The sequence below is a fragment of the Vanellus vanellus genome (assembly GCF_965231255.1).
Source record: "Vanellus vanellus genome assembly, contig: HAP1_SCAFFOLD_71, whole genome shotgun sequence".
In the NCBI taxonomy this organism is placed as follows: Eukaryota; Metazoa; Chordata; class Aves; order Charadriiformes; family Charadriidae; genus Vanellus; species Vanellus vanellus.
The window spans coordinates 814,264-827,277 of NW_028126759.1; the positions used below are offsets into that span (position 1 = coordinate 814,264).

The 13,014-nt window shown below is 47.0% G+C and overlaps 1 protein-coding gene across 1 annotated transcript; it reads right to left on the bottom strand.

Annotated features, from left to right (window-relative positions):
* Positions 1-2,308: 2,308 nt before the first annotated feature.
* Positions 2,309-8,657, bottom strand: LOC309685779 (sentrin-specific protease 2-like; the record flags this gene model as incomplete). Its single annotated transcript, XM_082501498.1, has 8 exons — positions 2,309-2,371; positions 2,928-3,023; positions 3,470-3,554; positions 4,189-4,268; positions 4,396-4,599; positions 5,018-5,149; positions 6,154-6,260; positions 8,648-8,657. 8 exons carry the CDS (start codon positions 8,655-8,657, stop codon positions 2,309-2,311), a joined length of 777 nt encoding a protein of 258 aa, XP_082357624.1.
* Positions 8,658-13,014: the final 4,357 nt, after the last annotated feature.

Consider the following 13,014-nt stretch of genomic DNA (forward strand, 5'->3'; position numbering starts at 1 on the left):
CGGTTGTGGCCGGGCCGGGCGGGGCTGCGGTTTGCACCGCTGCAGATCGCCGAGCGGCTGCGCTGGTCTGAGTGGCGGCAGCGCATGGTCCCCTACGGCTTCCCCTGTGCCCATGTTTCCTATGAAACCACCCCTGCAACACATTCAGGAGCACCAACAACAAAATCACGATCTTGAGAAGGTACCAGAGCCCAAAAGGTTTCCATGCCCCAGCTCTGAGGGTGTCACATCAGCATAAGTATCAAAGGGCGAAGTAAACATTCCCCAGGTAGAACCGAAAGTGTAACTAATAACAGAATCCATCACCTGATGCCCGAGATATACAGGTAGAGCCGTGACCCAACTCATCGTGTTATACATCTGAATTGCGAACCACACCAAAACAGCACCTTTAAACCTTCGCATAAAAAGACAAAGAATAAATGAAGTTTGCAACACCTTTGGCAGGTTAAACCAAGTTGACTGCATTAAGGTCCAACAAAGCTGTTTAAAGGCATGATACACGATTTCGTCTAAGAACGACATGATGCAAGCTGTCTGTTCTAATCTCTGAGCAAACTGGAATTCAAACTATTCGGGCAACTTATCACAGCTCTGGTGGAGCACTGCTCGGGCCCCACGTTGGGCGCCAATTAATCTGTCATGGTTTAGGCCAAATCCACCACTGGGGACCTGGGGGACCCCAAATGGGACCGACAGATGCTCCCCTCTACCCCTCTTCAAAGAGAGAGGCAGAGGAGGAAAAAGAGACTTAGGAGTTTAGAAGGAACTAAACTACTTTAATGAAATATTAATAATAAAATAAAAAGAAATAATGAAAAATATATACAAAACCGTATCAAGCTCCCGAGATGACAATCACGTCACCGGCTGGCACTGGGGCAGTCCCAGGCTGGACTCAGTGACGGACGGGAACTGGATTCCGGATCTGCATTCAGGATGGGGATCACAGGCAGACGAACAGAGTCCTCCTCAGACATCGGCCATTGAAGGAAGAGCACTGACCCTTTGATCCCTCAGCTTTTATACTGAGCATGAGGCAGATGGGATGGAATACCCTGTTGGTCAGTTTGGGGTCACCTGTCCTGTCCGCTCCTCCCTGCAGGTGGGACCCCACTATGCTTTTCCGCTTCCGACCCTCCAATGGGGCAAATCACAAAGTTGTTTGGCTGTGGGGGTTATAGCAATGAGTATAAGCAGAGCCTCTCTGCATCCCACGCCCGGGCATCAGCTGTAAACATTGGTCTGACCTCTCTGAGAGAGTGAACACTGTCTGCACAATATGCAGTTAACTTCAGTAGTTAGAAGAGGCCCCGCTAAGAAGCGAAGTTACTGAACAAAATTGGTTCTGTTTTACCTCAAACCAGGACAGAGGTAGAGTTTCGTTCCATTAAGGCTCTTTTTATTAAAATAAATATTTAAATTATATAAAGAAATAAATACTTCTCTTTTCACATTAGATAACTCCCTGGAGACAGCAAAAAACAAACCACCCCAAACCAGCCCAAATGACAGGGGCTTTGGTGAGAAATCAAGAGATGGTAAACGCTTTCTTTCCGTGGTCATGACAAATCCAGTTTTAGGAATCAAGTAGACGGTAGATATTCCAGAAACAGAGGAAAACTCTCTTTGAGGAGACGGTAGTTCGGCACGTTGTCGTTGGGAAGGTAAGTTGGGCAAACACGACTGTAACCACCACCACAGATGTTTCCCATTTGTCTGTAATGTGGTCGCGTGCGCTGCGAGGCGCGAGCGTGCGGCTCAGCCATGGAAGTCGACGACGTTCCTTCTTCACTCTGCCCTTAACGAGGTCACACCCATCTTTCTGGCTCTCGCTTAAAGTGCGTTAACTAATTTCAAAGAGAGTTACTGTCTCCAAAATAAGGGGGGGGGGGGGGGGGGGGGGAAATAAACTGTCTTAACCCACTACTTCATAACTTGAAGAGGAAAATTTGTGTGCCTGCTGCTGTTCCAAATAAGGTCTAAGAAATGTAACTACAATAACAACTAGTCACCCGGAGGTGATCACAGCGTTGTTCTAATAGTGCACATCTCACAGCAGCAGTTGGTGGTGTTGGCAAAAAAAAACCCCAAAACCCCAGAGTTACTGTCTCCAAAATAAGGGAGGTGGGGGGAATAAACCATCTTAACTTCTACTTCATAACCTAAAGAGGAAAATTCATCTAAGAAATGTAACTAAAGGTCTAAGAAAACTAACTAAAGGTCTAAGAAAAGTAACTAAAGGTCTAAGAAATGTAACTAAGGTCTAAGAAACGTAATTAAAATAAGAACTCTAATAGTCCATGTGTCACAGCAGCTGTTGGTGGATTATCTCCCACACCATCTTCTTGCGGAAGTATGGCATGTGAGTCTGAAAAGAGAAATCCATTAAATAATGACATCACGGTAGAAAGAGGCGGGAAACAGGCATAAACGCCCAGCGGAGTCCTTAATATGAAGTTCCCTTTAAGAACTGTCAACTGTTTGGGTACAACACCCCACGCGGCTCCTAAGAGGGTGACACGACAACCCGACAAAACCAGATTGACTTGACTGCGCGACAGCTTACAAGCACGCTAATAAAAGACCGGTGTAAAACGAAATCAATAAAAATAAGCGCTGTCTTGACTGGTCAAAGGGTAGAAGCCATTTCTCCAAAAGATACGAGCCCAGATATGCCAAACCCGCTGGCAGCAGTATCTTGCCCAAGAGGAATCTCACCGGCAGCAGCTCCCAAAGGCGGGGATGGAGAACCACAGCTCTGCCCTGCCCAGGCCACTTGGAAGTTCTGACCCCAGCAACTACGCACCGAAACGGGGCACGAAACCTCAGCCCCTGCCCCGGACACAATTAAGAGCTGCTGCGTAACCTCCCCGGCTCCTGTCCCTGCGCGAAAGGGGCTGGAGGGGTTTATGACCTTCACTCACCTGGGTAAAGTTGAACGGTTTCTCTCTGGCGATGTACTCTGCGTATTTGCACATAAAGACGCCGCAGTCGCTTCCGTTCAGCTGCTGAGGGATCTCCTAAGGAATGCAAAGAAGATGGAGGATTTCCCTCTATCTCAAAAGAAAAGCAACTTGGAAGCAGCGCACATTACCCACACCGACACTGCGCTCACCGCACACTCCTGACCCTACTTGCGTAATCCCGAATACCCACTCCCGCCCATGAGGAACAGACCCAGTTCACTGCACACCATCCCTCCCCTCTGCCTCCCGGACTTGGACACTACAATCCAAATTCTTGGCAGGCCCAGAAGGGGCAGCAGCCCTTCCCCCTGCGAGGCCTCTCTAGGTTCGCACCGCCTTTTTCTTAAGTGACCTTTCTTAAATCCGGTCTTTAGGGACTGCTTTTTACTATCAACTCCTCGAGAAACATCAGCTCAGCCCTTTCTTTGTCACGTGCCAGGATCTGGGCCCCAAAGAAGCACTGACAGTTCCCATTTCAAACCCAAGTGGTGCTCACGTACATGTGGCTCCATGCTGTGAAGAGTCCACTGCAAAACATTCAGCTCCAGGTTTCTTTTTTCCCGGCTTTCTTTTTGCAGGTATTGGCTGGTTAAAACAAAAGGGAAAAAAAAAATCCCTTTTCATCTCTGTAATTTAGGCCAACAACAAAATAAAGTGGCTGAAGGATCACAGGAAGACAAACGGCAGGACAGTAAAATGTCAGAGGATCCTCACAGCAGCTGATTTAAGGCTGATTTTGAGGAAAAATCCCAATCTGAAACTTACAAACACAGGGAGAGGCTGTGAGCTAATGGTCAAGAACAAGGCCAATGATTCCATTGCTTCAGAGAGGTCAAAAAGCCCCAAATCACATGTTATCAGAGGACAAAGAGACAAACCAAGCAAGGAACTGTAATGCCATAATTCCACCGTGTGCCTTCATCCCACATACTGGGATCCGACTAACAAAGTCGGCACACGTGTGCCACGGGGCTATGGCGTATTTGGCTGTGCCTCTCACGGGAAGGTGGCAGAATCCAGGCACCCCAGACCCTGGGCGGAGGGGACGCTGTGACACCAGACAAGCAGCCGATGCCAGACAACTCGCAGCAAGCAACGCCAAGATTCCGGGTTGGTTATCTACAAGCCATGTGAAAACTTGCAGTCGCCTTACAGGGACTCAATCTAAAATCCCTCTCCTCATTCACACCATAAAAGCAGTGACGGAGCGGTTACTTACAGCAAAGTCTGACAAATCTTGTCCCCTTTCTGGCCCAGAGAGTCCAAGTACATGATGGTCTTCCTCCTGAGATCTATGACCTGTTATTAAAAGGTGACCATTAGACAAAGCACAACCTTCTGCCGCACACCCCCCAACACCTAAATGACTTCTCTTGCCAGTTTTTGCTCCCCGTCCAATTCTAAAGAAAAAGCCCGTGGGACTCACGGCTAGTGTCCAGTGCGCTTTCAAGTTTACAGGCACGAAGATGATGTCCTGCTTGAAGACATCCACACTTCTGGTCCATCTTCGTACTGCATCGTAGCCCCCAGATCTTAGTTTGGCATAAAAGAAAGTACTGAAAGCGTGGACCGCTGGATAGCCTTCCTTCTTGCCTCTTTCCATCAGCAGACCCATGTAGAAATTAACGACCTGTACCATAAAGAGGAAAATAAGTGAGGTGTGAAAATAAGACGCTGCCTTCCCCAACCAAAAATACAGCACTACCTCTTTTCTGGCCACCCTCAAGCACGCAGCGGAGAGAACTCCAGCCTCAGCTGTCGGCTTTTGTTCCCAGAATTTCACACGGGGCTACATCGTCAGTTTGATCAAAACACCTGCCCCCCACACCAAAAACCCGGACGAACTCCGGGAAGCTGCGTCATACAAGAAGTAACGGAACTTCCAGAAACGCTCGACCCTTCAATACCTCAAATAAGATTTCTACAGAGGTTTTTAGGCTCTGCCACGGAGGTCGTCAAAGAACGTTGACGCGACTTCTGTACACGGCAGAGGGGTATTTTTCAATAAAGGCTGAGTGAGACTAGCCCTGTGCTGCAGCTGGTTTTACCTCATCGTTTAGCCAGCAAAGGTTCCTGAGCGTGCGGATGTCTTCGCGAGTGACCTTTAGTTTGAAGGCACTGCTCATGATCTCATCTGGCTCACCTCTGCCAAATGCGGCACTGACCTCTCTCTCCATGGCCTGAAAGGAACAATTCAATGGGGAAGGACTTGTGAAACAGAGCATGGAGCACGCTGACCTGGGGGCAGCTTTCCACTGAAACACGGCCTGTAAATTCAGCTCAGGTGACAGAGCAACTGCCTCCGACGGTTTCTTGGCTAAGTCAGCGATAGCGCTTTTGCCTTGCTTGGTTGGCTTCAGCATCCCAACTTTGAACTTTAGAGCCCAGGCTTGCTGCCATTTCTTTTCACCAAGGACGTTGGGATAAAACCCGTAAACTCAGCAAACACGCTCAAGCAGCTGAAAATGGAACACAACTCTGGCAAACCCCTTTCCCACGTGCTGCCGCAGCCCTCGCAAAGAAACCACTACGGATGGTGGTATAAAATACTCTGATCTGCAATAGCATCTCCTTCTTGCTTGAATCTGGGTGAGCAAAATAAGAAAACCACCCGGTTTCCCTTGTACCCAGCATCAACGCTGCAGACTTTGTAAACTCTGCATTTGCCTGCCCTTTCCGAGTCCATCCTCAACAGGCAGGAAAAGGTGGGGGGAGCTCAATTAGACTGCAACTCCAAAGAATAAAAGCAGCCAAAATTCATACAAGCAGGGGAAACTGAACTCCCACTCCCTGGGGAACGGCACCACGGACCAGCACAAGCTGATCTTTCAGGTTCTATCACCACAGTAGGACAAGAGGCACATCCAATATAACTGGATGAGTCGGGTTAGCACTGCTCTGGAGACTGGTGTTCAACCTGGACTCATTTTTTGTCCCGCTAACAGAAGGCCCACAAACCCTCAGGGCAGCACAACTGAAGGAGCGCTGGAGCACACGAAATCCTTCAAACCAGCTTTAGTGCTGACCCTCGCACTGCAAAGTCACAGCCGCAGACACTCGCTAACAGGTTCAATGCAAGTTCTTCAGATTTCAAAAAGCCTCAAGAACCACCGAGAATAGGAGGAGTTCCCTGCAGCTCTGTCACAACCTTCTCTTTTGTCTAACAGACTGTTGGCTACGGTACCTCTGTGAGCGGAGGAAAGCGTTCCGCTGTTTTTCCCAGGCTTGGCACTTTCTTTCCTTCCACACTGAGGCTGGCTGACTTTTTGGACCGAACAGGTATAGGATGTCCTTGGAATAACGCATCTTCTGAGATTTCAGTCCCATGCTGCCTCTGTTAGACAAACGGACGTTAAGCTAGCAATCAAGCACAGATTTGTTTGCTCGGGGACAGGACAGAAAACTGGAAGGGTTTTTGTACACACATCCAAACAGCAAACTCCAAAGTGACTTTTTATTGACGACTGCATTCCAACTGTGCACCCATGGAGTGCTGCACTTGGAGGCAAGAGAGGCAGAGAGCTCGTTTGGCTTGGGCTAGCGTTAAGAACCCCAGCAAAGCCACCACGTGTAGGTACCAAGTTGAGAGTGAGATTACGATTTCTGATTTCCATGATTAAAATTGTATTTTTGACCTCAATCCTGACCAGAGGTGAAAGTCAAAGAGATGTACTTCCCATCCCAGCAAACAAGATACGACTAAAGACACCCCAGTCCAGCTTTGCAGGTCAACTAAGGCTGTGCGCTAAAGATTTTGAGGCTATACCCAACACATCAAAGGGGAAGAATCAAAATGCTATAGTGTAGTGTGCTCCTAATAGTCCAGAAACAAAATTAACGGCAGCAGAAAACACTTGGCCATAGCGCTACTCATCAAATAATGCTCCCGCTTTCCTGGGGAAAAACAACCTGGGCAAATACAGATATTGTTGAGTGAGTCATGTGAAGTGGAGAGTGCGCTGAAGTTTCTGATCACAAATAGCTGTATTTTCCTTGTGAAAAACACAAGCTTACCCCTGCGATGGTTTGTTTCGCTGCTCCTTCCTTTTCCTGAGAGTTTTCTTCTGGTGTGCAGTACCTGCCAGGAGAGGGAGAGAGAGAAGTGAGCTGTGTATCTGTCCTCTCCCACGGAATTCTCAAGAATTCACCCTCTGGACAAGAAAGGCTTTTTCAAGGCTTATTCTGACAACAGCCCCAGTTGCACACATCAACATGTGACAATATCACCTCAACTTCCAGCACCGTTCTTTCTTAGCAGCAAGACTGGGATAGAATGAAGAGCTGGGAGCTTTGGAATTTTTATTTTTTTTCCATCTACTTGTACAAGACTCCTTTCCCTTCTCTTTATCATTTGCATTATTTGGAAAACAGGGAAGCAACCAGCACTTCCTCTATCGAGGGCTTTGTGATCTACTGCTGATAAACACTGCACGCTGGGTGTTCTACTGCAAGGTGTAACAGGAACATCTGCAACTAGACTTGCATCCAAACAGAGTGAGCTTCGGGAAACTAAGGCCAGCACACTGAATTCCAAATGGGACAGCGACAGGATGTTTACTCTCCTTCTACAGGCCAGTCAAGAGAGTGACTATCCCCATTTGGAGAGGATTGTCATTCAAACCACACAGACTCTGAAGAGCAAACAAATACACAGACATTAAAGTTGTCCAGATATATGTCCCTGCTTCAAAAACAAGAATTCACATTGTCACCAAAAGACCCCTTTTTTTCAGGATGGAGACCTACACCAGACTCTCACGGTATTCTACGCTCATTGTGCTTTAACGGCACAGTCCAGCATGGTAAGAGGAGATATCACAAGCTTTGTCAAATCGTTTCAGTTAGTAACTAAATCCCCCTCAAAAAAGGCAAGAAAATGTTCCTTTTACTTGAAGGCATCATTCTCTATCAGTATTTTCTTTCCTTCTCTCCCCTCCAGCTTAGGGGAACCACTATTTTAATTTAAGCACACAACAGTGCCGCACAGCTAAATATAGCACTAGTTTTTAAAGCGGGGAGAAGAACGGGGACAGAATTAGCTAAAAAACAGGACTGCCGCAACTGAGTCTCTCTGCTCCCATCTACGCTTTCTCCTCTCTCATGTAAGGGCAGGTCACTGCAGAAAGATGCGTGCATCTTACCGCCGTACAAAATCTCTCCCTCTAGCTGCACCTACTGCCCCCAAAACCCGTTTCTCTCAACACCACAAAGCCCTCAGAACTCAGACTCCTGCCAGCTCAGACAGCCAACACCAATGAGGCCGCTGGCCTCTCAAAACCAAACGCACACTGCCTTTTTCCCCCTCCTAGTCAAACCCCACGCATCCTCTAAGTCCCAAAAACTGCCTCAAGTCCCACCAGGCTTTACAAGCTCTCTCATCCTTATGCTCAGGATGCGAGTTTCCAAGTGAAAGAAATGAAACGTCAACTCCTTGATGGCTCGGCAGAACGACTCACAAACAAAAACGGATTCTGCACATCCAAGGACAACTTGGGACGGCCACCACTCGCACCCTTACTGGCTTTCTTCCCACAGCAAATACCACACCAGCACAACCCTCTTTGTCACGCAGCACGGCTCTCGCATGGCAGCTGTGTTGGAGATGCACCTGGCTTGCGAGCAATTCCGGAGCCACAAGGTAGCTACTCCTCTTTCACAGCACTGAGACGATCACATACCATTGGTCATCTCCGAGACTCTACCAGGGGGTGAAAGACATACGCACACAGAGCCAAAAGAAACAAGAACCATCATTAAAAGAGACTTTACCTGATCGTATCACCTCTCTGCGACCACTGTGGGCAGCAAACATCTATACATTCGACACCTGCACAGAAAAGCAGTAGGAAGAAAACAAGAAGTCGACTTTGAATCACCATCAGATTTACATAGCTCTCCATTTCTGAGTGATAAATAAAAAACCCCAAAACTTTGAATGCTGACTGTATGGTCAGGAAGTTCGAATTCTGGCAAGCGCTTTGAACTTGGAACATCATCTGTGAGTGTATAAGAAATGCCCTATTCCCATTTGAAGTCTACCTACAAAGTGGAACAGATTGGAATCACGGGGATACTCACCGGTCCTTAGTGTTGGACGTGGATAGACCTCTCCTCTGTATTTTGGTTCTTCCACACGACTCATAGTCGTCACTGGCTCCTTGGAGGAGGTTTGAACACTTTGGGGCAGTAAACAAACAACAGAGGAGAATCACAATTTTTATATGTGGGGCATTTGTTATCAGTGCATACCAATTCATGGTGGCTTTTGGGGTTTTTCTTTGAAAAGAAAAAAATATTCTTTGCACATCCAACAAATATCTGCATCAACCTGAGGAGGCCACTTTACTCTGTGGGACGAGACAGCGTTCATTTCAACCAGCCCTGACCAATTCTGCTCAATCTATTTGTTAAAGGTTATGCTGACGCTGAGAATGGCAATGTCCACAACATCCATACTGCTGGGACATTTTACTTCAGACCTGCCCTGCTCTGACCTCAGGGACTATATGCTCAGTAGCAGTTGGAGTGCATTAGACACATTCCCCAGGAACCTCCTCTGGTTTACCTTCCTCTGAAAGGAATCTCTTTCTCATGCTCCAGATCTGCTCCAAAATATGAGCCACACCACAATAAGCAACGACTGGCAGATTAGACGCCAAAAGCAGACTCTTGACCCGCTCTCAAATGTTATTGCCATTGCACTTAAAATTACATGAGATACTGTTTTCTGTATCATTTTCATGATATGGATTTTCATCTGAAGTGGCGGATTCTGGTGCAGCGCGCTCCTTAATGGGTGGCCTCAGGGGTAAGAAGCTGTCTGGAGCAGGTTTGATGCTCTGTTTGCCGTTCCGGCTTGTGCTGAAAACATCAACGCAAAAGAAATCATATCCAGAGAACATTCCAATATGCACCTCCACCACCAACTACTATGTCAAGCACGTACACCGATGACGAATGAGACAGACACGAGATGTTCATGACTTTCAGATGAAGACCTGCTGTCTTCAACTGGCTAATGGGGAAATACAGAGAAGTAAAAGTGAAAATCACAACAACTGCCTTGAAGATACGGTGTCAATTGTGTCCCCAGCCTCCTCTCAAGTTCAACGCTTCCTCTTACCGCAGACCTTTAATCTCTAGCTAATCTCCTGTGTCAATTAAGTAGCTGGGTTTAAAGAAAAAGTTGAAAATTGGTTCTTCGGGGAGGAAGCAGCTGGAGACCTCCCTTACCATAGGCAGTAAACCTTTTGGGGAAGAAGTCAAAGAAAACAGAAGGATTTTTACCTCGGACATGGAATTGTCTTGTGAGGACGGGATAGTGTTTCCTTAGTCAAGTGAGCATGGGTTCCACACGGCATTTGACCTATGAGAGAAGAGCGTAAGGCATCAGAAACTATAAAAGGGAACTGAAGAGTTTTATGGGTTTACAGTAAGGAGCTTCACCAAAGATAAATTGTCATTTTCTCTCTCACATCATCAGGTTTCCACACCGGCAACTACAGCAAGTTGTGCGCACAAGGTATTGCCAGCTGAAACCTGAAATACAAAAGGCTTCTCGGGATCTACGACCTAAAAGGACCATTGAAAACAATTTACTTCTGGCAAGCTAACAGTGGACCTATCAGAAGGGAAGGACTGCATCCAAGGCAGCTCTGGTACTGAGATGACAAGATAAACGCTCAGCTCCACTCCAGAAGCAATGCAAGGGTGCAGGTAAGAAACAGAGGTCACGCTCAAGTATTCCCAGATGCTGCCTCGTCCCGTGCCTGCCATAATCCCTACAGAACCCTAGGGGTAGGCTTGGACGGTACACAAGGTAGGGTGAAAATGAAACAAGTCGTATAACTTGATGTCAGCCTTACCAATTTGCAGCATTGATATATCAAGCGACGAAAATCTTGGTCTTTTAGATGAAGTCTCAAAAGAAGTGGACCGAGGCTTAAAAGAAAACAAAAAAAAGTACCAATGTGAGTATAACCTGAATGTGAATCCAAGCAAACAAACTTCCTGAGACTTAGTCAGCTCTACTGTGAATTGGGGACCATGACTTGCTGGGTCAGATTGCAGAAGAATGCCAATCTTTGCAGGATCTCTGACAGGTATGCTTTAATTTTTGAATACAGGCTCTCATACATGCAGCAATTAAAAAAATACAAGCTTGTCACTCAGTAATCACTCAGTCAGCTCCTAAACATTGCAAAGTGTGATAATTCAGCCCTTGAAAAATATATTTGGTACAAATATGAGTTAACAACTCTCTCAGGAATGAAGAATTAGAGCCCGACAGTCTCTTAGCCCTCTTACCCCATGGGGCAATAAGAAAAACTGCACTACACCTTTGAACCAAACTAGGGAGTCAAGCAGTCGGTGGCTCATTTTTACAGAGCCAAAGTCCTACAGGAATCCTCTCATGGACTGGTGGATAATGAGCAGAAAGAGGTCTATCCACAGGAAGTATGCAGTTTTTCTTGTAAGGTAGTGTATTTTGATGCCTTAACCGCAAGCTCGAGAAAGAGAATAACAGTTTACAAACACACTAAAACTATAAACTTGAACAAGTGTCAAGTATCTGGAAGACAACACACATTTTGCTCCTTCCGCAGCTGCCAGTGCCGGAGCAGAGGACGCAGACTTGAGTAAGGCAAACCCAGCCCACATTACAGCTGCCTGCTAGAAATGGAAAAGAACCACCTACAGCTGTACAGGCTCAGAGCAGGCTCAACCTCAAGATGCATTAGGGAGAGCCGCTTGCTCTTGCACAGATCATAATATATCAAACCCCTCGCTAACCTCTTCCGCAGACTCTGGGAATGGAGCATCTTCGCTGACAGAAGCCGCCGGGCGTTTGGTTGCCTTGGTCGGCAACTGCACCACAGCAGAAACTTCTTCAGCTTTCTCTTTCCGCTCAGAGATGGCATAATCTAAAAAACAAAGACAGGCCATATAAGAACATGATGAAAACCAACAGAGGTACATTGGGAATACAGCCAGGAGGGAGCACACAGCTTTGATTTAAAATACTCTTTCTGCTGACACGCACGGGCTCACCACCAGAGACCTGGGCTATCTCCTGCTGGCAGTAAAAGTACTGTGCCCTGCCACAGTCACCGCAGATAACGTCATACAGAGGGCTAAGCCCTACCATACACCCTCAAGCCATTGGCTATAGGCATAGATAGCCACAAGGAAAGAACAGCTTGAAAAGCCACAGTTTCAGGAACAATGCCAGAGCACAAAAGCCAGACTTTTCCAAGGGACACGAAACCTCAGGAAAATCTGGCATATTCAATACTTCTGTAATGTGCAATACCTGATGTTTTCTTTTTCGGCGGACTCTCATCACCATCGTCCACAGGTATCCAAACACTGAGGAGAGAACACACACAACAGTGTTTTGCAGCCCTAGGGAAGCTCCCAACAGGCTGACTTCCCTTCACAGGGCCCAAACTTCCAAAGTTACCTTTCCTATCCCGTAGGTCCCCCCCTCCAAGCGCCCCTGGGATCATCTCAGGCACATACACCTAACTGCACCCCTCCTCAACACCCCCCAACCTCTCCCAGCCAAGGGCCGCTCTCAGAGAGCTAATTATCCCGCTGGAGCACATTAGGCCTCTTTTTCTCATTCGGTTAATGCTTCCTAACTTTTTACATTTGTTCCCATCGCCAAAAACTTAAGTTCATATGTAAAGTTCTCCTCTTTCCTCGGGGAAAGCAGCACACCAGAGATTACTACGCCATCTCATTTCCTAAATCACTACACTGAGTTGCAAAGAAAAGTCTAAGGATGACAGGAAATAAAAGGTGGGAAAGCAACTCATGCATACACCCACTTCAATCACTTTTTCCTTTGGGAATGGAGCACAAAGGTTGGTCCGAGGTGGGTTTTTGCCTCTATTTGCCCTCCCAAATGTCATGACAGACGGCAAGGATTCTTTGAAGAATTCTTTGGTCATTCTTACACAAAGGAATTTCTTTTAAACTGTTACGCCCCCGAACCCTGATGATAGCATTGCTTCTGGACTATCTTCTCTGTATCAGGAGC